The 24103-nt window shown below is 48.9% G+C and overlaps 3 protein-coding genes across 3 annotated transcripts; 2 read left to right on the forward strand and 1 right to left on the reverse strand.

The window, feature by feature from the left end:
* The first annotated feature begins 3825 nt into the window (after window positions 1–3825).
* Window positions 3826–9948, forward strand: LOC125520903 (peptidyl-prolyl cis-trans isomerase CYP40). Its single transcript, XM_048685943.1, has 9 exons — window positions 3826–4223; window positions 5700–6200; window positions 6879–6966; window positions 7068–7120; window positions 7786–7890; window positions 9106–9181; window positions 9259–9296; window positions 9375–9461; window positions 9542–9948. Exons 1-8 carry the CDS (start codon window positions 4002–4004, stop codon window positions 9429–9431), a joined length of 1140 nt encoding a protein of 379 aa, XP_048541900.1. The 5' UTR covers window positions 3826–4001; the 3' UTR covers window positions 9432–9461; window positions 9542–9948.
* Window positions 9949–19884: 9936 nt separating this feature from the next.
* LOC125520050 (blue copper protein 1b-like) lies at window positions 19885–21531 on the forward strand. Its single transcript, XM_048684842.1, has 2 exons — window positions 19885–20248; window positions 20847–21531. The coding sequence occupies exons 1-2, from the start codon at window positions 20071–20073 to the stop codon at window positions 21107–21109; spliced, it is 441 nt and encodes a 146-aa protein (XP_048540799.1). The 5' UTR covers window positions 19885–20070; the 3' UTR covers window positions 21110–21531.
* Window positions 21532–21546: 15 nt separating this feature from the next.
* On the reverse strand, window positions 21547–24103 carry LOC125518543 (pentatricopeptide repeat-containing protein At5g18475-like). The gene is made up of 2 exons (XM_048683355.1): window positions 24004–24103; window positions 21547–23830 (listed from the first exon to the last, which is right to left on the reverse strand). Exons 1-2 carry the CDS (start codon window positions 24101–24103, stop codon window positions 22272–22274), a joined length of 1659 nt encoding a protein of 552 aa, XP_048539312.1. The 3' UTR covers window positions 21547–22271.

The following is a 24103-nucleotide window of genomic DNA, read 5'->3' on the forward strand; positions in this document are numbered from 1 at the left end:
TCCTCATCTTAAAATGAATCATCTTGAGGTAGTTGATACATTAGTGTTTTTCCATCTTGACCAATCAGACTAGATTGGTTATTCATTCGTGTTTCAACAAATTTCAAACATCCTTTTAGTAATGGCTAATTGTACTTTTTGATGAAACATGTTGCAGTCTTCAAAATTATGATGTAATGAATGCAACTTGCAATGCATTCGCCTTGCATTGATGGCTCTACATGGTGATCAAGAATTCCAATGTAATCATTTTGTAGTAGTAAATCAAAGATATGATCACACATGCTCAAGTTCAAGTTATACTTATTAATCTTTGGTCGGTCTTATTGTGAGAACAACTTTGGAACTAAGTAATCGAATAGTTCAGATTTTACATTACCCCATTCGCCTACGTATTGTGTTTTGCATTCTCTCTCCGATGTCTTTGAATCAGAAATTGTACTATCATCGGATTTCTCAAAAATATTCAAACCTTTGGCTTTTATGTTTCCGAGACAAAGGTAGTTGTAACACACATGTCTCATTCGAGACCAAATATAAGCCAAGTATGAAACAAGCAAAGCTACCCATGTAGACATAAACTATAGATAAACAATGGGGAAAGCTTTGATTGTAATAAATTTTCACTATTAGTCTTTCTGAATGGTTCAATGTGTTGACCAATGTGCTTCGTAACAATTTTATTACTAACAAGCAAAATAACATTCTTCATTGTTATCTCATTATTGCTTATGAGAATTTTTCAAATGGTGTATCAACAACAAAGTTGTGACCAAATCTGAAAATTGGTAAATTACTTGTTAGACATACATCTTCAAATATGTTGGAGAGCATGATGGTCGCATGACTTGAACAATATCTTGCTCTGCCTTTTGATGACTCCCCAACGCCTTGTCATCTTTATTTTCTGGATCCCGTGCCTCATCAGTTTGGTGTTTTTGTCAACCGAACTTTGTTCGACTACACATTCTTTCTCTTGATGCTCGTCAACTTCTATGACATAGAGCTCATAGGGTAGGGAGAAGGTCCCCTTGATTCCAAAAAAATCAAGCACATTTGCTTTGCTATGCTTTCCATGCCCTTTATCAATGATGCTTGACTCTTTGAATTTGATGGATTCAGAACATATACTATTCGATTCAGTTTTATCAATCGAAGCAGTTTCACTCTCTGAATCATTATTCTTTTCATCAATTCTATCAATTGGCAAGAATTCTTTTCTTTGAGCCAATTCCTTTTTTATGTTTGCTCCTGGCGGCAACAAGATCAGTTCTACTGATAATGATGATGAGTTCAACATACCACAGTGGTAGCATGGCCACAAGCTTACATATCCGATGCTTTCCATATTAGCACGGAGTGTGTTATCGGTATCTATCGGGGATATACCCCGCGGTATGACCCGGCCAGAAGTATGACCAGGCCAGACTTGGCGACTAACCGGCGACCCGCCCTGACTTGGCGACTCACTGGCGACCCGTCCTGACTTGGCGACTCACTAAGTGACCCGCACGGATCTCTCCATTCACTGATGACCCGACCGAGCTTGGTGACTCATTGGTGACCCGGCAGGCGGGTCAGAGGAGCGACAAGACCCGGTGGCCCAAAAGGCGGTTCATGGAAGGCCGGCTTATGTCATGGTAGGCCGGCTTAAGAGGAAAGCGTAAGGAATATTCCCTTACAAAGAAAGCAAGACTAGGACTCCACTTGTAATAGAGTAATCCTAATCCTATTAGGACTAGTCTTGTAACCCGCCCCTTCAACTTAGATAAGGAGGGGCAGGGAACCCAAGAGGGACAAGTTGGACAAGTCTAGACAGACAAATCAATAGCTCTCGAGATAGAGCACCCTTGTAATCGTGATCATCATCATCAATATCAATGAAGCAGGATGTAGGATTTTACCTCCGCCGTGAGGGGCCGAACCTGGGTAAAAAACCCCGCGTCTCTCGTCCCACTCAACCCCTCTCAAACTACCACATAGGTGCATTGGCCTCGCGACTAAAGTCCTCACACTAAGGACATTTGGCGTGACAAATCCACGACACTATTTGTCTCAATGGTATCATCGGACTCTGCTTTTAGTCTAGTTGGAAGAATACTTGAGGAGAGAAGAACTAGTCTGACCATGAATTTAGTGGAAACACTAATGACTGTCAAAGATGGAAACTGGCAAGAAGGAGAGCCCAACACACTGGCGATAACTAAAGACTCCCATCCATGTTAAAAAAATATGGCCATTCATGAAGAAGAACCGGAAGAATAATTGTATTCTTTGCAACTTTTCTTTTTCTTTGTTATTCTTTCATCTTTTTGTGTTTTTTGTTTTTTTAATTAGAGCGTGACTTTATACTTTTTTTCCTTCAGAGGGACGGAAGGCTTTAACGATGCAGCCACTAATAAAAGGAGAAGTGTTCAAATCAACCGGATGATTTTCTGTCGCTATAAGCCGTCTCGTACACTCGCCACGTGCCCCCGTGAACCCACCGCTTTCTTTCCCATCTTATCCCTTCCGGCGCTCTCTCTTCCACTCGTCCCCTCCCTCATCTTCTCCCCCTTTTCCTCTCACGTGGCTCTATCCTTTGCACTCTGCCCGGCGACCATCGGAACGTCAATCGCGCGCTGCTGCCACCTGCTGCTGCCAGGAAGGGGCAATGAAGCATCCGCCATCACCATCGTATCGTCGTCACCACCGCGTGATACGTCGCAGCATCCCGTCGCCGCCGTGCAGCATCCACCCATCGCCGTCGTAGCAACCACGTCGCCGTCGCCCTGTGATGGAGCACCATCGTGCCGGTGGTGGTGCTCCAGTGAAGCTTCCCCGAGGCCATCGGGTGCTTCGATGGAGCACGGCGGGGGCAGCCGGTGCTGCAATGGAGAACCAATGCGTGGTGGTGACGTTTGCAGTGAAGCTCCACCGGCGGGGTGCTGCGATGGAGCCCGCCGTGCCGGTGTGGTGCTGTAGTGAAACATCGAGGGCGCCGCCGGGGCTGCAATGAAGCGTCGCCGGGTTCATTAGGCTGCAATGGAGCGCCGCCGGAGCTGCAGTGAAGCATGTCGGAGTTGTAGTGAAGCGCGCCGGAGCTGCAGTGAAGCACACCAGAGGGTCGTCGGAACTTGGTCGGGGTTCCAAAGAAGCGCCGCCGTAGTTGCAATGAAGCGCGACGGAGGGTCGTTGAAATTTGGTCGGGGTTGCAATGGAGCTCCGCTGGAGCTGCAGTGAAGCACGCCGGAGAGTCGTCGAACCTGGTCTGGGTTGCAATGGAGGGCCGGCGGCGCCGCCGATGCTGCCATGGAAGCTGCTGCTGGGGGATACATATGATGGATTTTGCATCTGATGGATGGAAGAGCAGAGAAGAAAGACTAGTTTGTGCTACAATCGAACGGCCAGCTGGTCCAGATCGGACGACTGGTAAGGCGGATGATTTCCCTAGGAAATCATTCGGCTTATTCGTAGCAGCCGCCTAAAAGGAAAAGTGTTCAAATCAACCGGATGATTTTCTGTCCCATATGAAACTCAAAATTTGTCCCATATGAACTTTGCCTCATTTTTTGATTTTATTTTTTTCTTCTAAATTTTCTGTTTTCTCTTAAATATTTTTTTTGAAATAATTAGGCCATAAAATGTTAAACGTTTTTTAGGGGTGTGCTGAAAGGCCGGGCACGCGTGCCGCTGCAGGCCGTGCCTAGAGGCACGTTTAGGCATGGGCCGGGCCGGCCCAGATGCCGAGGTACGCTGAAAGCCGTCCATGTTGCAATAGACTATTTTGCCCTCAGCGAGGACCCGATAAACCCACACCTACCGATAAAACTCCGGGACCGGAAAACTTTACCCTAGCCCCCAACCCCACCCCCCTCGGTCCACCCCCTCGTGCCCAGACGCGCTTCTCGCCGTTATTCTCCCGTGGTAACCGACGAGCGCCACCACCACCTCCGCCTCCGCCGCACCCCGACAAGCTCCACCCGGGCTAGGGTTTGATCTCCGGTCCCTTCTTCGGAGCAATGGAGGGCGGAGGCGAGGGCGCAGCGCCGGCCCCAGCGGCGGCGGCGGCGGAGGTGAAAAACCCGAGGTGCTTCATGGACATCACCATCGGCGGCGAGATGGAGGGGAGGATCGTCATAGAGCTGTACGCGTCCGTGGTCCCGCGGACGGCGGAGAATTTCCGCGCGCTCTGCACCGGCGAGAAGGGCGTCGGCGCCTCCGGCAAGCCGCTTCACTATAAGGTCAGTGTGTTGAGTGCTGACTGATTAGAGCACCTTCTGATTTGATTCCTTCGGCACTGTTGCCGGGTGATTCCAGTGGTGGAAAATGCAATTTCGTCTGGTTGGGAGTAGCTTGCATAATAATTGTGCTGTTTAGTGCAGGAACATCTGAGTTTTGGTGCGATTTGTCTGCTCCTGTTAGCTTTTTCAGCGAAAAGTGCTTTTTCTGATTCAATTGACAGTTTAGTATAGGGTTTTGACCCGGATTTCGTATGGTCTGCACTCTTATTTCTCTTATTTCTTCAGAGGCTTCGTTTTTGTCGGGAGGGATTTGCTCCCCGTGTAATTACACAGCTGCTCCTGCTGATAATTGGAACCCGTCTTTGTAAATATCGCCCCCTTTTGTCACATGTCTGGATATGCTCAATCTATGCTCTAACCTAGCCGGACCAGTGCCTACTTTTTCCTTTGTACTCAGAAAGTAAGTACTATTACTTTCCCTGTGATGTCAAATCCTGTCCTTTGCCTGACAAAAAAAACAATTCGTGTCCTTTGATGTGCAGTTAACACTGCTACCACAAGTCCTGCCACTGTTAACAAGGGCCCCCTCCCTTTTGACTTCATTCCAAAATTGCACAATGCATATATTAACCTATAAGTACCATCACGTGGTAGCTTTTGTGTGCAGACATGTGCTTGTCGGAACCTGGAAAATACACTCCTCTTTCCCACTTAAAAGTTGGCACGTCTGCCTCGTGATGCTACAGTGCTCGTAAATCTGTGTATGAATAGGCAATGATTTGCTATCAGCCTTACAATGCAGTGATTAGATCACATGGAGGTTCTTGTACATGTGGTACTTTCATCACAAAATATTCCATTGACAGGCCAGCTTAGTGCAAACCACTGTTCCTCTTTATTTTCAACCGAAAACATACCAGGTCGATTTTGAGAAATCAACATTCGTCGCGTAGCTGGCCTTGTAGCCTTTTGGAAGAGACAGACGCCATCACTGTATCATGATTTGGTTTGCCACTCATTTTGATTTATGTTTCGGTCATTGTTCTTGCATAAAGTGAGGATAAAATTGTTGGTTGGGACGTGCTTAGCATAACTGTTTGGCCTTCGGCACTCAACCTGAGTGAAACTTATGCTAATGAGAACAGTGATCCGTGAGAACTGAGGAGTGCTTAAGTGCAGAGGTGCCGACTGATTTCTTTCTGCTCACCTGTTGGAAGCTGTGTGATGTGCATGTGGATATGGATTCTGAAAGTGCATGATGGATATTATCGATCATCCTTCTTCCTAATGGATGGAATTTATCGGTGTTCATTTGTGATGAAAACTATTTTTTTCTATTTTCCATTTTCCGATTTCAACCAACAAAAGTCATGATGAAAGTTTGACGTTTGCAGAATTGTTTATGCTGCACTGTTTCGCTTGCTAGTTCTTCACAGTAAGCACTTGACACATCTTTGGTAATTGCTATTCTTGCAGGGATCGTACTTCCATCGCATTATCAAAGGTTTTATGGTACAAGGTGGAGATTTTACTGCTGGTGATGGAACAGGAGGGGAGTCGATTTATGGATCGAAATTTGAGGACGAGAATTTTATTTTAAAGCATGAGAGGAAGGGAATATTATCTATGGCTAATTCTGGCCCCAACACAAATGGATCTCAATTTTTCATCACTACCACCAGAACACCTCATTTAGATGGGAAACATGTAGTTTTTGCGAGAGTAATAAAGGGAATGGGTGTGGTTCGCTCTTGTGAGCACATTCCTGTAGGAGAAGCCGACCGTCCCACAGTTGATGCCGTAATTGCTGAATGTGGGGAACTTCCTGAAGGTGCAGATGATGGAGTTGTGAACTTTTTCAAGGATGGTGACATGTATCCTGACTGGCCAAATGATCTCGATGAGAAGCCTACAGAGGTTTCATGGTGGATGGAAGCTGTGGAGTCTGCTAAGGCTTTTGGGAATGATAATTTCAAGGTAATTTCTGTCCTAGCTAAGCTATATCTTATTTTGTTTAGGTTAGTGGTATTTCCACATTTCCAGACTAAACTTTACTAGTTTGCCTTTATCTCAGATGCGTGCTCAATTTTCGCAACAATGTTTACTGCAGTGGGTGATACTCCCTCTCTACAGAGGGAGTGCTATTCTAACCCGTTTATCTTTTAGATAGGATTTAAAACCAACAATTTTAATTATTAGATTGCATGTTGATTGCTCAGATCAGCCTTTGTCAAATCCACAGACACTTTACAAAAGACCCTGGATTTTTTGTAGTCAGCAACTTAGCATTTGTGTACATTTGGCTTGAACTAGTGGCTCTGCAAAAGACCCTGGAGTTTTTGTAGTTAGCATTTATACCCTCCACTTTCTGTGATATGAACATCCACCTTTATCTACATTTGGACTTAATCTAGCTGATAATATTGAGTTCTCATTCTTGTATGGGATCTCACTTGAGAATAAGTTTTCACTTTCTTTGTCAAGCATATCCTGCGACATATAAGATATACTTAGCATCACAGTCACGACTCTTGTATGCGTTTCATAGATATTTCATTATTAGTGCTCTGAGCTAACCTAGTTTTGCACACATTTAATGTTGTATTTCCCTATCTGGGTACCTAAAGTTAAAGCTAGTTCGTCTACTCTCTACAGAAACAGGATTATAAGACGGCCCTGAGGAAGTACAGGAAAGCTCTGCGCTACTTGGATGTTTGCTGGGAGAAAGAAGAGATAGATGAAGGCAAATTTTACTGTTTCTGTTCTGCACTACAATTGCTCCGTTTTTTTGTTGGTTCTGTCACACGGTACTTATTAGTATTATGAACATGTCTTGATATGCAGAGAAGAGCTCAGCACTGCGGAAGACCAAGTCCATAATACTCACGAATAGCTCTGTAAGTTAATTACTTTGCTGGATGTGTATCTCCTATTCTTTTATCTGAGAAAACCGCATAGTTAATACTATCTTGACTAGCTGCTCACTTAGGCACATGGTTGTTGGCTTGTAGCATCTAGCAAGCTCTTGGGGAGTTACATAACTTAAGCTAGATAGAGTGCTACATGGCTCATGTCTCTGGTAGTCTGATTACCTGTTGCCCAGAGCTCTAGGTTGTCTCCCTTCAAGTTGCTATGTAAAGCCAACTATAGATTAGTCCTTGAGTACCTTGTGAATAAATAAGCCTGTACATGGAGTTCGTAGAATTGTAGTGTTCTGTAGAAGTGTAAACTCCAATCATCAATGTTGTTCATTGCTTTCCATTTACTTTGCCAGCACTGTACACTTCTTTCTCCTGCATATTATGCAAGTAGCTTTATATTCATGCTTTATTGTACTGTTGTCAAAGAATTGTTGCCAGTCAATTGCTATTCTCTCCTGCAGCAGTGTGAACCCTTTCAACCGTACATCGGCAACAATTTTGTTAATTCCTGTTTACCAACTCAGAAACATATGATAGATATGATTTATTATTGTCTGATAATCTTTTAAGTAATCTAATAAACATTGCACACCCTGGTACACCGTGTTGCTTGTTTCCTGAAACTGAGGTGATTTCTTCAGGCATGCAAAATGAAGCTGGGAGATTTGAAGGGTGCTTTGTTGGATGCAGATTTTGCGCTACGTGAAACAGAGGGCAATGCTAAGGCCTTTTTCCGACAAGGACAGGTTTGTATTGCCCTTAGTAGTATAGTGGCTCTAAGTTCTTCACCTGGAATAGTTCATTCTCTTGAATGGCTCTATTTTCACATTTCCAAGGTCTCATCTTATTTGTAGTGCTTAACAATATTTACCCTCTCCAGTTAAGATATCTTGACTTGAATCTGACATGCACAATGTAAGGTTATACACTCTTTGTTGTTTAGAAAAATGTTCCAACATGGTGACAAGCCTATATAGTGCGTATAATAATTTTTGGTTAAATAAAATCTGAATTTGAGCAGTGTTCTCAATAGCTAGACATAGTGGCCCCACATATTTTTGGACCCCAAACTATATAGATTGATGTTTAGCTATATAACTACACATATGAGGCTCCTCCGAGTAGCTCCACTATTTGCAGTAGCTCATAGCTAGCAATAGGTCTTCATCTAATGTCTAAATCCATCTCTTATAAGCCTTGACTACATGGAAACCTATCAAGAGACCTCATCAAATTCCTTTATAATAGTCGGACAGTCCAACATTATATTTTGTAGTAAGGATATGCTTACGAAGAACATTGTGGTATGGTTGTCATGGAATGGTCATTTGGACATGTATTTCTGTTAATTCTAGACTTAGTATCTTAGTGTAAAATATATAAATACCTTCTGAACTAATATATTTTTGAATTTCGTTTAGAGTCTACTATAGACATATATTTATATTTTATAAAACCAAAAAGACACAGGGGCGCGTGGAAGTTATCTATGCCAGAACCATGAGTTGGTTTCGAACTTACGGGTTTCAGCTCTAGCCTACCGCAACTTGTTTGGGACTAAAGGCTTAGTTGTTGTTGTTGTTGTTGTTGTTGTTGTAAAAAGACTATGTAGGGTAGATTCCATGATATTTTCCGTCGCTTTTTCGAGACCATGAAGCCGCCAGTCACAATTCAATACTTTGGAACTGAGACTGCTACCTCAGAAGCAATTAGTAGCTTCTTATTTTGACATTCCCAAGAAAAAACAACCCAAAGAGAATTGTGTTCAAGTTCACTTTTGTTGCTTCATGTTTAGATTATTTGTTTCCGACACTTGATGGATGTGAATGCTGATTTCTTAAGTATGTGCAGTTTAGTCGAACAATATATTCCATGCCTTCTACATAAATCAGTCAACAGCAATAATATGCGCTGTACTGTTACCACTTGTTGATATATGGTCACTTGAATGTGATCTGCAGGCACACATAGCACTTAATGACATTGATGCAGCGGTGGAGAGCTTCCAGCATGCATTGGACTTGGAGCCGAACGATGGTTTGCCTCTTTTCTCTTCATCGTCGGTCCTTCTTTCCGCAACCGGGTATCTAATGAATTTGTTTTGCAACCCGCAGGAGCAATTAAACGCGAGCTGGCTGCTGCAAAGAAGAAGGTCAGTCTTGATTTCGTGGTGAACCTAATATCTGAATAAAAATGTTAATCGTTACCAACTCCTCGCAAACTTTCACAGATCTCCAACAGGAGAGATAAGGAGCGCAAGGCGTACGCCAGGATGTTCCAACCTTAAGGAAAATCAGAGGAGAACAAGAACGGCTAAGTAATTTTTCGAGTAGCCGTTCAATTTCTGCCCCAGGCATGCAAAGATGCTAACGTTTATTTTCATTCCTACTCTTGTAGGAGAAGGATTGATCCGTAGTTTCCTCGCCCCGGCAGAACTTTTGGTAGCTTATTCTGGGATACATACTCGAACTTCCGTGGAAAAGGTCGTCGTCCTAGTTAATATGCCGTAAAACAGAACCTCGTGCTCTTCTTCTGTGGCATAGTTTTGCTGATGCACACCAAAGGATGCTTATGCGTTGGAAAAAAATTAGAGGATTATTTGTGGGGAGGCTGTCTCCCAACATTTTGAAAAATACAGGGGAAAAAGTGGTAGTCAATGCTGCCCTGAGAGAAAACCTGAGACACTGGAACTGAGCAGAGCATTGCTTCAGATGTTTGCTGCAGCAAGGCATGCATGCCAGATTGCCAGTAGACTTTTCCTCTTGTTTGGTCCCATTGTGGTCAAGCCTGGCCGTTGCTGCTTTTCTGTGCGTCGTTTGCCTTTTTCTCTTGTGATGTATGTGCCTTTTGTCTGCCACACATGCCTGCTGCCAAACGCCGCAGTGCTTTTGCCGTAATTTTCTTTCTTTCGCAGTGGGGTTTTCACCTGGTGCATGTGCTCGGCCTCGGCCCACGCCGCTGCGTTTTGGCATCCTCCTGATGGTTGCTACCGTTTGTACCCATATTGTTCTTCCAACATGTTGGCTATGCCCATTTTGTGGGTTTCGTATGTTGCTAGATATATGCCATTTGATAAGACCCCTCCACTCCACCAGCCCCTCATCTATGTATCTTCTGGGGTTCATATGGGATGTGTTTGTTGCCTAGAGTGATTAGTGCCTGCGTAACCACATCTCAGCAGACACGCACATCTCACCAGAGTCTGGTTCAGCAAAGTCTGGTTCAGCAAAAACACACAACAAACCAAGAGGCTCAAAAACCAATCAAAAACAGATAACAAACCAAGAGGCTCAAAAACCAATATCTACATGTTGTTTGGTTGCCTGCATTGCATCAATGGTCGCTTTAAGGCCGACTGTTTGGTTGCCCGCATTTGTGTTTAAGGGGTGAGCAGATGCAAACCACGCTTGTTTGGCTGCATACATGTTTGTGTTTTGTTCACCTCATTCAAATGCGGTGGCCTTACAACCACATTAGGCACAACAGCACGCAGAGCACTAAGAACACATAAACTAGCAGGTAAACTGTTAGAGTATGTAATGGGCTTAATGGCCTGGGCTGGCGGTATAGCCTGTTAGTTTTAGGGTTAATTAGAGATAAGGGTCGCTTGCTTAGGGGTCAAGTAAGCCTTGCTTGGGAGTCAAGTAAACCTCTTTATATAAAGAGAGGAGATGTATCAATCTAATCAAGCAAGAATTAAGAAGGAAATCCCTTCCATTTTGCCCGGCTGTGGGCAAAAGGCCCCCGCCGGCCCTCTCGCGTCCTCCTTCTAGCAGCGCCATAACAATTTGGTATCAGCTAGCTTCGGTTCGATCATGTCTTCACCGTCGCCCAACCCGTCTCTTCCGCTGACGGTCACCTCGTCGCCTCCGGTGACCACCACGACCGTCGCCCCGCTCCTGCCCGTGACGGGATCCTCCGTCGCGCCCGCCCCCGTCGTCCTCACCCTGGAGAAGGTGTCCGAGGTACTGCGGGGCCTAACACAGGCGGTCCAGGAGATTCGCCTGTTCTTGACCGGGTCCTACGGGCCGCACCCGGCTGCGCCGCCATGGCTGCCGTGGCAGCCGCTGCACCAGGCGGCCCCCGCCGCGCTCGCCGGGCTGCTGCAGCAGCCGCTGCAGCTGCCATCCACCGCCCCGTCCTGGCTGTCGTGGCAGCCGCCGCACCAGGCGGCCTCCGCCGCGCTCGCCGGGCAGCAGCCGCTGCAACTGCCATCCACCGCCACCACCGCCCTGTCCTGGCTGCCATGGCAGCCGCCGCACCAGGTGGCCTCCGCCACACTCACTGGGCCGCTGCAGCCGCTGCCATCCACCGCCACCACCGCTCCGCCCTGGCTGCAGTGGCAGCCACCGCTCCTGGCGACCTCCGCCGTGCCCGGCGCTCCGCCGCAGCAGCCGCAGCAACTGCAGCAGCCATTGCCGGTCAGCTCCGGCCCCGCATCGACCGCGCCGACGGGAGTCCCGATCCACCAGATCAAGTTTTCATCGTAGCCATCACCGCTTCCCCAGGGCGTCCCCATCTAGCAGATCAAGTTCCCGCCGTCGCCGTCATCGCTTCCAGCTTGGATCACTACCCACCATGTGTCGGCGGCGGTGAGGCTGCAGGCTGCTGCACGCGGCCTCCTAGCGCGTCGGGGTGTGCGGGAGTTGCGTGGTCTCCAGCTGCCGCTCCTCCCAGTTGCGCTTCGCTGCGCAAAGGACCTCGATCTCGTCCGCTGCGTCGGGGATCTTGGGCATGCTGTTTTCCCCACGGACAGCGCCCTCAAAGTCTACGACATCGTGAAAGATCGTGGATGTCGCCTAGAGGGGGGGTGAATAGGCGTTTTAAAATAATTACGGTATAGGCTTGAACAAATGCGGAATAAACCTAGCGGTTAATTTGCCAAGCACAAAGCCTAAAATAACTAGGCTCACCTAAGTGCACCAACAACTTATGCTAAGAAAGATAAGAACCTATGTGATAGCAAGATATATGACAAGAAACAATATGGCTATCACAAAGTAAAGTGCATAAGAAAAGGACTCGGGTAAGAGATAACCGAGGCACGAGGAGACGACGATGTATCCCGAAGTTCACACCCTTGCGGATGCTAATCTCCGTTTGGAGCGGTGTGGAGGCACAATGCTCCCCAAGAAGCCACTAGGGCCACCGTAATCTCCTCACGCTCTCGCACAATGCAAGATGCCGTGATTCCACTAAGGGACCTTTGAGGGCGGTCACCGAACCCGTACAAATGGCAACCCTTGGGGGCGGTCACCGAACCCGTACACTTTGGCAACCCTTGGGGCGGTTACCGGAACCCGTCAAATTGCTCGGCGCGATCTCCACAACCTAATTGGAGACCCCGACGCTTGCCCGGAGCTTTACACCACAATGATTGAGCTCCGAACACCAACAACCGTCTAGGGCGCCCAAGCACCCAAGAGGAACAAGCTCAAGGGTACCAAGCACCCAAGAGTAATAAGCTTCTCAACTTGTAACTTCCACGTATCACCGTGGAGAACTCAAACCGATGCACCAAATGCAATGGCAAGGGCACACGGAGTGCCCAAGTCCTTCTCTCTCAAATCCCACCGAAGCAACTAATGCTAGGGAGGAAAATGAGAGGAAGAACAAGAAAGAGAACACAAAGAACTCCAAGATCTAGATCCAGGAAGTTCCCCTCACATAGAGGAGAAAGTGATTGGAGGAAATGTGGATCTAGATCTCCTCTCTCTTTTCCCTCAAAAACTAGCAAGAAACCATGGAGGGATTGAGAGTTAGCAAGCTCGAAGAAGGTCAACAATGGGGGAAGAACACGAGCTCTAAGGATAAGGTTCAATGGGGAAGAAGACCCCCTTTTATAGGAGGGGGAAAATCCAACTGTTATGTGCTCAGCCCGCACACGAGCGGTACTACCGCTCCATGAGCGGTACTACCGCTCAGGCGGAAGAAACAGGGAAAAGGAGCAACAAAACATGAACCTTGGGGCGGTAGTACCGGAGGAGACAACGGTACTACCGCTGGGTTAGGCGGTACTACCGCACCCTTCGGCGGTACTGCCGCACAGAACGAAGGGTAAAGGGAAAGAGGGAATCGGGCGGTACTACTGCGGAGGAAGGGCGGTACTGCCGCTAAGGAGCGGTACTGCCGCACTACTCCCGCAGCGAGGTACCGCACAATCCGACACAGAAAAAGACCCTTCGAATCGACGCGGTAGGGACCTGGTAAGCCAACGGTAGTACTGCTGCGGAGTCACCGCCGGTACTACCGCTGCGGAGCGGTACTGCCGCTTGTGACTCCTCAGCGGTACTACCGCTGGGTACCACGGTACTACCGCTGGGACCCTGACAAAAACCACACTCAAGAAAATCAGAACTGCCATAACTTCTGCATATGAGCTCCGAATTGAGCAAACTCAAGCTTGTTGGAAACAAGACGACGAGTAGCATCAAAACAGCGACTGGTTATAGTAAGAAGAGGCAGGGGAGGTATGCCTAACAAAAAGAGGAGTGAAACCTCCAACCGAGAAGAACCGGCAAAACCTCCAACATCGAAAACATCATAGAAGATGCAAGCGAACTCCGTTTTCGATGAACTCAAGCTTGTCAACAAGATGACCGTAAGCTCTAAGACTCACAAAGAGAACCAAACAAGAACCAAGAAAGATGATGCAAGGATGCAATGGTTTGAGCTCTCTACGAACGATACGATCAAGCTACTCATCGAGAGCCCCCCTTGATAGTACGGCAATCGATCCTATAACCCGGTCTCCCAACTACCATCATGAGACCGGTAAAATAGAAAACCTATCAAGGGCAAACCTTTGCCTTGAACATGGTCCACTTGAACTAGATGATGACGATCTTGACTTCCTCAAGTTGGACCACCTTTCTTGATTGTGTTGGCTCGATGAAGACTAGTTGATTGCTCCCCCATACTTCACTATGGGTGAGCCTTTCTTCCGCACATCTTCACAAGTCCATTGTCACCACAAAGGACGGCAAGCTTCAAGCATTTGATCTCTTCGTGATGCTCCACTTGAACTTGCACACCGCAACCTTTCTTGATTGTGTTGACTCGATGAAGACTAGTTGATTGCTCCCCCATACTCTACTATGGGTGAGCTACTCTTCCGCACATCTTCACATGTCCATTGTCACCACAAAGGATAGCAAGCTTCAAGCATTTGATCTCTTCGTGGTGCTCCACTTGAACTTGCACACCGCAACCTAACCCCACAAAGAACCCTCAGAAAGACCATGGGTTAGTACACAAAGCGTAATTGACAATGCTTACCATACCATGGGATCACTTGATCCCTCTCGGTACATCTTCTATGCTTTGTGGGTTGATCAACTTGATTCACTCTTTAACTTAGTCTTGATCGACCTCTCACAAGACCAATCTTTAGGTAATTCCTTGAATAGCACCTTGGTCGACACAAACTCTCCTTGAAACCAACACATGTACTCCAAGAAAAGCCTATGGACAAAACCTTCAAATATAACTCAAGGCAACCATTAGTCCATAGAGATTGTCATCAATTACCAAAACCAAACATGGGGGCACCGCATGTTCTTTCACATCGGCGGTTGGGAAGGCGCACCCGTCCTCGCCATTCTCCATCGGCAGCCCTCCACTCTTCTATGTGCGGTGCCGACCAACAACCGTCCGGCGGGGAGAAGGCATGGTGTCACTGACAAGAGCGCACCGCGCAGCACCACTGCATTCCGCCGCCGGCCACTGCGAGGGCGCCTCTGCTGGTCGCTCTTGCGACCACTTCCAGGTGGCCATACACATGCACTCCTTTTGTCCAAATGGTGTCCATGGGATCCAGGTGGCTGTACACGTGCACGTCCGACGTGCGGATGGTATCCACTTTTTGTTAAGAGGTCCAAAATAAATCATCCCAGTCCATTTCATGTTGAGGGTAATAAAACAAGCCGAGATGTAAAAGGCTTGTTTTTAGGTGTTAGGTCTGTGTTGCGTCGAGTCATGGTTATAAGTTGGTTAGGCCGCAGCTCGAGGACAAGCTGCATGTCCAGGTGGGGTGTAGTGTTAGAGTACGTAATGGGCCTAATGGCCTGGGCTGGCGGTATAGCCCGTTAGTCTTAGGGTTAATTAGAGATAATGGTCGCTTGCTTAGGGGTCAAGTAAGCCTTGCTTGGGAGTCAAGTAAACCTCTCTATATAAAGAGAGGAGATGTATCAATCTAATCAAGCAAGAATTAAGAAGGAAATCCCTTCCACCTTGCCCGGCCGTGGGCAAAAGGCCCCCGGCCGGCCCTCTCGCGCCCTCCTTCTAGCAACGCCATAACATAAACAACAACTAACAACACATAAACAAGCAACTAAACATGCATATTGCTAGCAAGCATAAGTTTAAAGACAGAAGGGGCATCCCATACCCCCTGCTTCACCACAGGGTGCTGAACCCTAGACAACATATTAACAAGTTCACAGCAAGTTCTCCCATCACCGCAGCAAACTAACTACAAATTCATAGGGCGAAAGCAAGGTCACCGATGCAGTTGTGCCTACTGCAGCGCACCTTGCATCCGATGAAACTGTCGTGGTTGTAGATTTGGACCTTTGAGGCCTAGGCCGGAGATGCGCAGCACGACGAGGTCGCCGGGGACGATCCTGTGGCGGCGGCAGAAGTACTGCCAGCCCTGGCCAAGCACCATTTGCCCCTCGAAGTTCTGTACCAAGCACCATATGCCCCTCGAAGTTCTGTACCTGAACCCAGAACTCGTACCACTTGTTCGCTGAGAGCCTGACGACGCGCGGGAGCTTGACCGTCAGCCACTCCTTCATCACCTCCATGAACTTGGGAGGGATGACGAGCATGGCAAGATCCTCCTCGCCCCTGATTTGCACGTAAAAGCAAAGCGGCTCTCGGGACCCCTCCTCGTGACCGGTCCTAGGAGATCGTCCCCTTGAACGTGGCAGGCACATGAAGGCGACCCTGCCAGACAGATTCACCCTCTTGAGCCAGCGGTTTGTGGGCATGAAGTCCACGGCGGCCTCAGCGTCGGCGACGACATGGGCTCCTCCTCCGGTCCTGTCAGGTAAGATGACATGGATTAGTAACATGGCATTGGTAGCATGCTACATTTGTACCAGTACCTAAAGCAGCAAACACATTGGTCCTACCTACCATGAAAACCATGCACATGACAAAATCATGCAACATAGCATTTCCATTCCAGCACCAATCTAGCTAGCATGCCCATGAACCCTAAGCATGAACATCAAACATAGAACAAGCATCATGAACACAAAGCAGGAACATCAAAGACAACACCAATATAGCTAGCATGCCCATGAACCCTAAGCATGAGCATCAAACACACACCAATCTAGATAACATGCACATAAACACTAAGCAAGAACATCAAAGACAACACCAATATGACTAGCATCATGAACACATTATTTCCCATGAGCACTAAGCATGAACATCAAACACAACACCTATCTACCATGCCCATGAACACATTGTACATCATGAGCACTAAGCACTAAGCATGAACATTAAACACACACCAATCTTGCATGCCTATGAACACTACTAACCATGCACAACAAAAAAAACATGAACACTACCTGCCTAATGAACAATACCACACAAGAAGGGATCGAATCTAATCAATTCAATTCGATTTGAATCGAATCCAATTGATTCATTGGCATGCTAATGATGAAAACCCTAATCTACAAATCTACGAGCAGAGGGGAGATTTGGTTCTTACCGGAGCGGGTGGAGCTCGAGCGTACGCCGGTCAGGGAGAAATCCCCGGCGAGAAGGAGATGGCGGGCGAAGAGGAGGAGCCGCCGCCAATGCCGATGGCTGTCGGCATTGGCCTGGTGCTCGTGGCCACGCGCGTGGTCGAGGAGGAGGGCGTCGTCGTCCATGGGCCTGCCGCGCTGCCCGAAGAAAACCCTCGGATGGGGGTAAACCTCCCCCCACCCACAGGGATTCCGAGCAGCGGCGCAATGGCCACCCCCTCTGGCGGCGCCACCAAACCCAGGACCACGAGGTCCGAAAAAGACGACGGAGCCGGAGCGGCCGGCACCCCATTGGCCAGACGAGGCAGCCTGGTGTAGAGAGGAGATGGCGCGCGCGGAGCCCGCATGAGATCGACCCTGGAGTTCGCCAAGCCGGCAACCCACCACTCGTGGATGCGGTTGTTGCAGGCGTTGATGGGGGTCAGCAGACGGCGCGACGGCGGATGACTTGTCGGTGGAGAGGAGAGGAGAGCAACGGGCGGTGAGAGGAGAGCGAGGAAGCGTGGTGTGAAAAGGAGTGAGTGGTGACACGAGAGAGAGGGGGAGTTATGAGACGTCCTGCTCTCTATAAATTTGCAGGTAAATTTTCAGTTTGGGGAGTTATGAGCGGTGACACTGAAAAAAAATCTCTATAAATTTGGTCAGATGTGGATAAGTTTGACGTCTTTAACACTAATACATCTTATATTTTAAAACGACATCGAACATGATAGTTTATACATTAGTTATGGATTATTCATCGTTGTAGAGTTGTAAAGAAAAGGTAAAGGGAAAAAAAGCTTGGCACGGTCCTCACATCACACCTAGAATTCATTTTAGGCATTCCGACGATTTGCGTTCAGTGAAAGAAGACATTCACGTCGTCTATGAAGTCATCTGTGACGACTTCATGAGCATCTACGTTTGCACAGTGTTAAAAAAATCTCACAAGCAGATGAAGTGCGAAAGGGGTCATGATATTCCAGGAAACAAAAAAAATCGCGAAGCCGGTCGTGGGTGGTCGAGGAGAAGAGGGAATGCGATTAAACACCTGAAAAAGCACGGAATGGGTGTGTATATCCTTACGCAGTTACGCTTTCCAAATGGCCGGTCCCGAAAGAGCCAACCGAGCATACATCATGCGACTAGTATAATTGATCATTCAGGCCGCTCATCTTTTGATCTTGTCTTCCAAGCTACGTATACCGCGCACAGCGCGCCGCTAAGCTACATATACACTTGCAGGTGGTCACCGGTGAACAGATAGTACTAGCGCGGCGTAGCATGTCAAAACCGAAGGGAAATTTGGATATGTGTGTTTTGTGTGTGCAGGAAACGTACTCATGATTTCATGAATGTTGCAGGCCTGCAGTACTCTCCCGCCGACCTGTATGCAGTAGCGCAAGAGCGTATGTCGCACGCCCGTGACATTTGTGTGGCCGGAGCACTCGAGTGCTCTGCATAATTGAACTCGAACAGATGCAGCCCAAGTTGACCCTGAAACAATGCAGATGCAGAGGCTGAGAATAAATATAGAATTAAGCTAGAATTTCTAGAATCTTCAAAGGGTGTGGCTAGGTCTCGGTCGACTGAGTCAGTCAAGTGATAGCATCGATTAAGACATAACGTAGTCTTAGTCGACCGAGACTTAGCAAAACTGATCTTTAAATTATTTTATCGTCCCCAAGGAAACAATTGTAGCTAAGCTATGATTGATACTCCCTCCGTTCCATAATGTAGTGCTTTCTCTATCCCCGTGTTCCAACTTTGACCGTAAATTTAATTACCAAGACCGATTGCGGCGGGGGCAAAAGTTATATCAGTGAATTCGTATTCGAAAGAAGTTTTTAATTATGTAAATTTTTCTTCCGCTGCAGTCGGTCTCGTTCGTTAAACTTATGGTCAAAGTTCGACTTCGGGAAACGCGGACACACTATATTTTGGAATGGAGGGAGTAGCTAATTCGCTGGAGCGTGCACGCATTGCTCAGCTTCTCTGACTGAACCCCAAAGTTAAACTTAGCGGAAGCATGCACGCATTTTAACCATCCATTCAAAGGTAAGCTTTTCGTTCTTTCTCGACGGCCGATTAAGGTAAGCGATCGACCGATCCACGGGGTCTCCCGCGCATGCGATACGGTTAGTCCCAGCAAAAGTGGGCGGCCGGCGACGAATTCGCGCCATCTTGACCGCAGGCTGACCCTTACGTAGAGTGGTAGCAAAGCGATCGGCCGTTTGACGGTGGTCGTGGAGTACTAGTTTATGCATGTCTATACTTACCGAACCAATACTACAGCACTAGCTAGGGTGAGTTCATTGACCACCACACGTTGAGCACTTGCTCGAAGCGCCGCTCAGCATGACGCGATCGTGAAGCACGCATGTACATATACTACTAGCAGGGTAAGTAGTTTAGAGTAAGTGGTATCTACTTTGCTGTCAAATAAACAGACAAGCGTACGTACATGGACCAATCACGCGCTCACTTAATCATCTCGCGCCACCCTAGCTAACCCTCCACAGTAATCAATCATGGCCAGTGCCCCCCTAATAATCCACCACCGTAATAATCATGGCCATGCTGTGCCGATGACCCTGCGTACGCCTACGGGGACGGCTCCGTAGAAGTGACCAGAGATCAGATGACAATGCATTATCAAAGTGGACAGTAGCTAAGCTAGATGTTACTACCAAGTTCCACACAGCCGGCCAGTGGCGTCCACCAACCCCCAAAGACACGCCCTGCCACTAAGCACGCACGCCCAGGTCGCTAATGGCGCACCAACGTTGCGGTCGACCAACCCCAAGCGCGACCCTCCCCAAGTGCAACGCCCGCTTTTCTCTAATCGTGTGGCCCAGACAAGTAAACAATGACCCGAGAAGAGAATTCCTCCAGTCCCAGGGTTCTGTCGAGCTGATGGAACCTCTCGTCCCGGCTACAAGAGTCAACTGGCGCCATCATCACGCGCCCCCGTGCTGCGCTGGCCGGGCGAGCCCGGCCTGCACTCCGGCGCAACGCCATGATCGACCGGCCCGTCCCTCCTCCCTATTTATACCCAAGCCATGCCATGCTCATCACAAACCAGGCCAGCCAGAGCATCCAGTGGCCGGCGAGCAAGCTGAGTACGTGCTGCCGCTAGCAGGTGCGGTGCTCTAGCTTGTCCCTGGTTGAGAGATGGAGGCGAGGATGGCAACGGCGGCGGTGCTCGTGCTGCTGGCGCTGGTGCTCGTCGTCCCGGAGGCGTGCCGGGCGGAGCGGTTCGTCGTCGGCGACGCGGCGCGGTGGACGTGGGGGTACAACTACACCGACTGGGTCATCAGGAAGGGCCCCTTCTTCCAGGACGACAGCCTCGGTACGCAATTATACTATGTAGTACTGACGTATACTTGCTTTCTCTGATCTGAGTTCAGTCTTGGTTTTTAGAGCATTTTTTTTGCAATCAGCCTTTTAAAGCACTTTACCTTGCCATATTTGTCACACTAAAAAAACCGCAACGTACGTCAAGTTTTAAGCAACAACAAAATTGTCACTGTTTAGCCGAAGTTGCTAAAGATTCAGTTAACTAAGCTACTCTGCGCCTCGGAATAATATTTTTCCCCCCCCCCCCCCCCCTCCCTAAAAGAAATATAAGAGCGCCTCAGAATAATATTTACCATCCTCGTAGACGCTCTTATATTTCTTTACAGAGGGAGTACTTAGATAGAGAGAGTATATATGAGGGACCTCACAACCTTTTTCTTCTGTTGAAAAACTCATCTTTTTTTTTGATGGTATGTTGAAAAACTCATCTTATATAGTACACATCAGGAACTAAACTAGATACTGAGCACTGCACATTTGTACCGAACACCCTGGCTCTCATCTCACGAGGGCGGCACTGGCTTTTACTCCAAGTCACATAAATATTGACCGGATAACATATCTTGGTTGTTTGGATGCTGGGTGTGCAGTGTTCACTTACGACCCGCCGAACGCGACGACGCACGCGCACAGCGTGTACATGATGCGGAACCTGGCCGACTACCAGTCCTGCAACCTCAAGACGGCCAAGCTGGTGGCCGGCGTGACGGAGGGCGCCGGCGCGGGCTTCGAGTTCGTCCTCAAGAAGCGCAAGATGCACTACTTCGTCTGCGGCGAGCGCCAAGGCCTCCACTGCACCGCCGGCCAGATGAAGTTCATCGTCAAGCCCAAGAGCTCCGTCTGCCGTGACTGACCGCCCGCCCCCTCCTCGCCGGCTATCCATGGCGTCCACGGCCTTCGCCGCCGTCTTCTTCTTCTTAATCATTTGTTATACTTGCTGCTTGTAAGTTATCACAATTGTTGCATTCATATGTGTCGTGTGGTGTAAACTGTGTTGCGTGATACGCTATTTATGCATGACTCGGTGCTTGAATAAAGTAGGGAGTGCGTGTGTGTGTGTGTGTGTGTGAACTGTGGCGTGTGTTGCTACAAATTAGTGGAGGATGTAATGAGAATGAGGGGCTGTTAGTCCAGGAGTAGCCGGTGTGTCAATCTCTCATTTCTACTCCTAAAAAGGCCCTCTGTTCTAGTTTCAACTGAACATTTGGCTTGAAGTTGCTGTAACAAATAAAGTGATGTCAAAAGAGAACATTTGGCTTGAAGCCTTTCATGAGAGTTCGAGTTCTGAAATGAATAGTAACATGAAGCCAACCAAGGAAAATTTATCCATCTTACACATAATTATCTGCCTCATAACCGGCATTTACAACAAAAACAAAAACATGTACTGAAGCAAAAAACTACAATCATATATATGGATGAGAACATTTTGGCTGAAGAGTGCAGAGAATGATAGCACAAGAACATTTAGCACGAGTGAGATACAGTGGATGCAATTCATAACATTGGTTTCGGTGATCTGAACATCGGTGAACAGCAAGTCAGCTAAATGTCTTCAAGAATAGTAGAAAAAACGCACCAACGAATACGGGGAATGAGCACCAGTCTTCCACATGGTTTTTGCATCTTCGGTCTCCTCGGCCAGAGATGATGCAAATTATTTTTACTACGGGCACGAAAACATCAAAGTAGTCAATGTCCTGTGCCCACCCTCAAATGCCCCCCTCCCCAAATCAGAATGAATGGTTGTGGATGTATCGCAAATTGGCTCAGGTTGCCGTCCTTGTCCAAGTTTGATTGTACGCAAGGTCCTGTTGCAGATCAAACAACCCTTTTGAGTTATTTCCTGGACTGCATCTTGTTCGCCATTTGGGGTCAAGCCTGATCATCTCATGTGAAAGTGATCCCTTCAATGTGCCATCACTCCGTTTTCGAGCGATCTTCATACCTGATTTGTATCCTACTTCAGGTAAAAAATCGGCCAAAGTAACCCATGCTGCACTGAGGTAACTTGTTCACCCTCCCGTAATTAAGACATCCAGAAGCTCAACAGATCTCCTAAGTTTTCTGTCCCGGCACACAGCCTCAATCAGCTTTGCCCAACAACTAGCCTCTGGCATGAACCCAAATTTGGCCAATCCATACAATGCAGCTGTCGCATCTGCCACTCGCCCAACATCGCACAGACCGATCAAAAGTTTGTTTGAGGCTGCATAGTGCGGCAAAAACCCTCTTCTGAGCATTAATCCCAGCAAGCCAACGGCCTTCTCCATATCTCCACTTGAGCACAGAGTATTCATCACAATCCGATAGCTTGCGACGTTCAACTGAACTCCTTCCTCTGGCAACCTCCCAAGCAAGTCCATCACTTCTGCCATCCGCCCATCTTTGCACAGCCCTTCAAGCAGCAGATTGTATGTGACAACATCAGCCTTGCATCCCTTCTCCCTCATCTCCATCAGAAGATTGATCCCCTCATCGACAGTCCCATGTCTACAAAGGCACCCGATCAATGCCGTGTAGCTGACGGCGTCTGGTTCCACCCCAGCAGTCCTCATCTCCTCGAACACCAGCTTTGCATCCTCCACTTCCCCTTTCTTGCAGTGTCCATTTATAAGAGTTGCGTAGTTGAAAGCATTTGGCTCACACTCATTCTTCCTCATAAATCCAAAGATTGTCCGTGCCTTCTCCACCTGCCCCAGACGGCAGAATCCGTCGATGATCAGATTGTATGTCAGCTGGTCCGGCACGATGTGGTCTTTCTCGATCATCCCCTCGAATAGCTCAAACGCTTCCTTCATCTTACCAGCACGACAGAGCCCACCCAACAATGTCGAATAGGTGACCAGGTTTGGCCTCACATCGCCGCAGGTGTACTCACGCATTTCATCGAGCACCCTGAAGGCGGTCTCGGAGTCGCCGTTCTTGATGTAGTGCTTGATGAGGATGTTGTAGACGCAGGTGTTGGGAGCGGGGAGGTACTTGTTCCGGGGGTCGCGCAGGTCGGCTATGAGGTCGGCGAGGACGTCGGGGCAGCGGGAGGAGACGAGGCGGTCGAGGCAGACGGCGAGGGCCTTGTGCGAGACGCGGCGGCGGTGGAGGAGCGACGGCAGGAGGCGGAGGAGCGCGAGGGCGTGGTCGGGCGGGAGGAGGCGGAGGAGCGGCAGGAGGTGCGGCTCGAGGAAGCGGCAGGGCGCGGAGGCGGCGCGGCGGAGGACGGCGGTGGTGGCGGACGGGAGGCGGGCGCGCGCGAGGCGGATGAGGAGCGCGGAGAAGGTGGACGCGGTGTGCGAGAACCCGCGCTGCTCCGCGGCGGCGTTGAAGAGGTCGAGCGCGCGCTGCCCGGACTGCGAGGAGGCGATGAGGCGCGCGAGGTCCGGGTGGTCGACGCGGCGCGGCGGGGGAGAGGAGGGCGGCGGCGGGGGCGGGGGCGGGGAGGCGGGCGCGGCGCGGGTGGGGCTGCGGTACTGGAGCGGGGAGATCCACGGGAGCGGCGGGGCTCTGGCGGGCGCCGGCAGGGGCGGGGGCTTCATGGCCGCCGGCGGCGGAGGGGGTGCTTGTCGGTCGCCGCCGCCTCAGCCTCTCGGGAAGGAGGGGGGGAGGAGATCGGCGGATTCGCCGCGAGGTTTGTGTGTGGTCAGCGGCGGCCGCGGGGTGGGCAGGCGCGAACTGAAACTGAAGGCGCCGGGGCGTTGGCCGTTGGGTGAACGTGCTACCACAGCCACAGGCAGCGCACGCACCACATACCTGCCTGCCGGCGGTCGCAGGTCGCAGCTTGAAACAGGCGGCACGGCCGATCATGTCTGCCGGAAATCTTTGGATCTTCCTCTAGCAACAATCTGCGCAT

The sequence above is a fragment of the Triticum urartu genome, chromosome 7 (genome assembly GCF_003073215.2).
Source record: "Triticum urartu cultivar G1812 chromosome 7, Tu2.1, whole genome shotgun sequence".
Classification (NCBI taxonomy): domain Eukaryota; kingdom Viridiplantae; phylum Streptophyta; class Magnoliopsida; order Poales; family Poaceae; genus Triticum; species Triticum urartu.

Excerpts from the sequence above, each read along its gene's own strand:
- LOC125520903 (XM_048685943.1), top strand. The coding sequence starts at position 4,002 with ATGGAGGGCGGAGGCGAGGGCGCAGCGCCGGCCCCAGCGGCGGCGGCG. Across the intron at positions 6,201-6,878 it reads TTGGGAATGATAATTTCAAG|AAACAGGATTATAAGACGGC; the intron begins GTAATTTCTGTC and ends TACTCTCTACAG. Across the intron at positions 6,967-7,067 it reads GAAAGAAGAGATAGATGAAG|AGAAGAGCTCAGCACTGCGG; the intron begins GCAAATTTTACT and ends CTTGATATGCAG.
- LOC125520050 (XM_048684842.1), top strand. The coding sequence starts at position 20,071 with ATGGAGGCGAGGATGGCAACGGCGGCGGTGCTCGTGCTGCTGGCGCTG. Across the intron at positions 20,249-20,846 it reads CTTCCAGGACGACAGCCTCG|TGTTCACTTACGACCCGCCG; the intron begins GTACGCAATTAT and ends CTGGGTGTGCAG.
- LOC125518543 (XM_048683355.1), bottom strand. The coding sequence starts at position 24,103 with ATGCGCAGATTGTTGCTAGAGGAAGATCCAAAGATTTCCGGCAGACAT. Across the intron at positions 23,831-24,003 it reads CTGCGACCGCCGGCAGGCAG|GCGGCGGCGACCGACAAGCA; the intron begins GTATGTGGTGCG and ends CGAGAGGCTGAG.